This window comes from Buceros rhinoceros, unplaced genomic scaffold, assembly GCF_000710305.1.
Source record: "Buceros rhinoceros silvestris isolate BGI_N320 unplaced genomic scaffold, ASM71030v1 scaffold29709, whole genome shotgun sequence".
In the NCBI taxonomy this organism is placed as follows: Eukaryota; Metazoa; Chordata; class Aves; order Bucerotiformes; family Bucerotidae; genus Buceros; species Buceros rhinoceros.
In genome coordinates this window covers 15,854-17,341 of record NW_010430240.1, presented here as the reverse complement: position 1 = coordinate 17,341, position 1,488 = coordinate 15,854, and the positions used below count along the sequence as shown (strand labels likewise).

Here is a 1,488-nt window from a genome sequence, read left to right as displayed (position 1 = left end):
AGACAGTAGGATATATGTGCATGCAGATACGTGTGCACGCTTCACCTATTACCTGGCTTTGTTTGGCAGGCTGGCTGATACCGAATTCCTCTATGGGGAAGAGTGGCCCTGGGAAGAGGATAAACACCGAAGACAACATTCAGTGCTGAGAAGAGTCAAGAGATTTCTCAGCGTCCATGAGGGCCCTCCAACCCCAGCTCACCGGCGCTACAGTCGGCAGACAAGTGAGAATTCTGTGTTTTTCCCAGCAGATGAGAAGGGGCACATCAGACGGTTGCAGGAAATGCACACAAGAGGGAGACACTCTACCTCGAGCTTCAAGAAGAAACATGAAGGAGTTGACCGAAGCAAGAGATTTCATAGTAGCCGAGATCTAGGACCCATAACTGAAACCTCAAGGAATGAGGCACGTTTCAGCGACAGCGACACTTCATCTGAGACAAACAAGCCGGTTCCTGAGGTTGTCATCTCTGAAGTCGAGGAGAAAGCACCTGATGTGCTGGGCAAACCAGATTTGCAAACAGAGCGTCCCGCAAGCATGCCAGAAGAGAAGCTGCAAAGGAGCTTAGCAGAGGCAAATGTGACTCTTCTGGACCATCCTTTTTTCCCCCCAGAAACCACATACCTCCTAGGATCTGGGGTATATCAGTCACTTCCTACTGTGATAGGGGAGCCCAAACATGAACCCCATGGTAGTAACATAGCAGGTTTCATAACAGATCATGAAAAAAACCTTCAACGATGGAGTTTACCAAGCTTCCATACTCATAGTACAGTGTCAAATACTGACACTGCAACACCTTTAACAGATCCTGGGACAGCTTCACAACAAAGGACCTTCAGTGATGGGAAAAACATTACTTCTGCTGATGCTCCAGAGACATTTGAGATGCAGCACTTCTGGGAAAATCTGGATAGTAAAGAAACAGCCATAGTAGAATTTTCTAATGAGAAAAGTGAAAAAAACTTTGACCGTGCTTCCCCTGTGTGTGACTGAACATCTTGTCTTCTCTGGAAAGTGGTTCTCACACAGATTTGCTGAAAGTGCAGAAGGGCAGAAAAAATGCTCAGACAAGTCCTGAGCAAGATCCAACAGAGGATTTGGGCACCTAAATAGAAGGCACTTGGTTGCTGGCTTGAAATCTGCCTCCCTGTGGGGAAAACATTTATGGGGTGCCTCAGGAGGGGATGCAAACTAGCTAATGCACATGGCAGTGAGCTGCATAGGCTCACCTAGAGGAAACACTAAGGTTATCAGAAGAGCAGAGGTGGCTCCGTCCACTTTGGATCCACCCTGAACACTGTTACCTTTGGCTGCTCCTTCAGATTAAGGTCCGTGACAGCCTTTTAAGGCCCACCAGCAGTTTTGATTTCTACTCAAGTGGCTAGAAGGGGAGATGTGGTCTCAAATACCTCCTCAGCCTGGAGAGATTCAGCCCACCTTCTCTCACTGCCTTGCAGAACTCTTTAAAAATCAGGCTCCTCACT

At 47.6% G+C, this 1,488-nt stretch overlaps 1 protein-coding gene across 1 annotated transcript in view; it reads left to right on the top strand.

Moving 5' to 3' along the window:
• Positions 1-997, top strand: part of BEST3 (bestrophin 3) — an 18,234-nt gene extending 17,237 nt beyond the window's left edge. Inside the window, exon 9 of the mRNA XM_010142979.1 lies at positions 70-997. Within this exon, the coding sequence (XP_010141281.1) occupies positions 70-997 (928 nt within the window). The remainder of the gene's footprint in view (positions 1-69) is intronic.
• Positions 998-1,488: the final 491 nt, after the last annotated feature.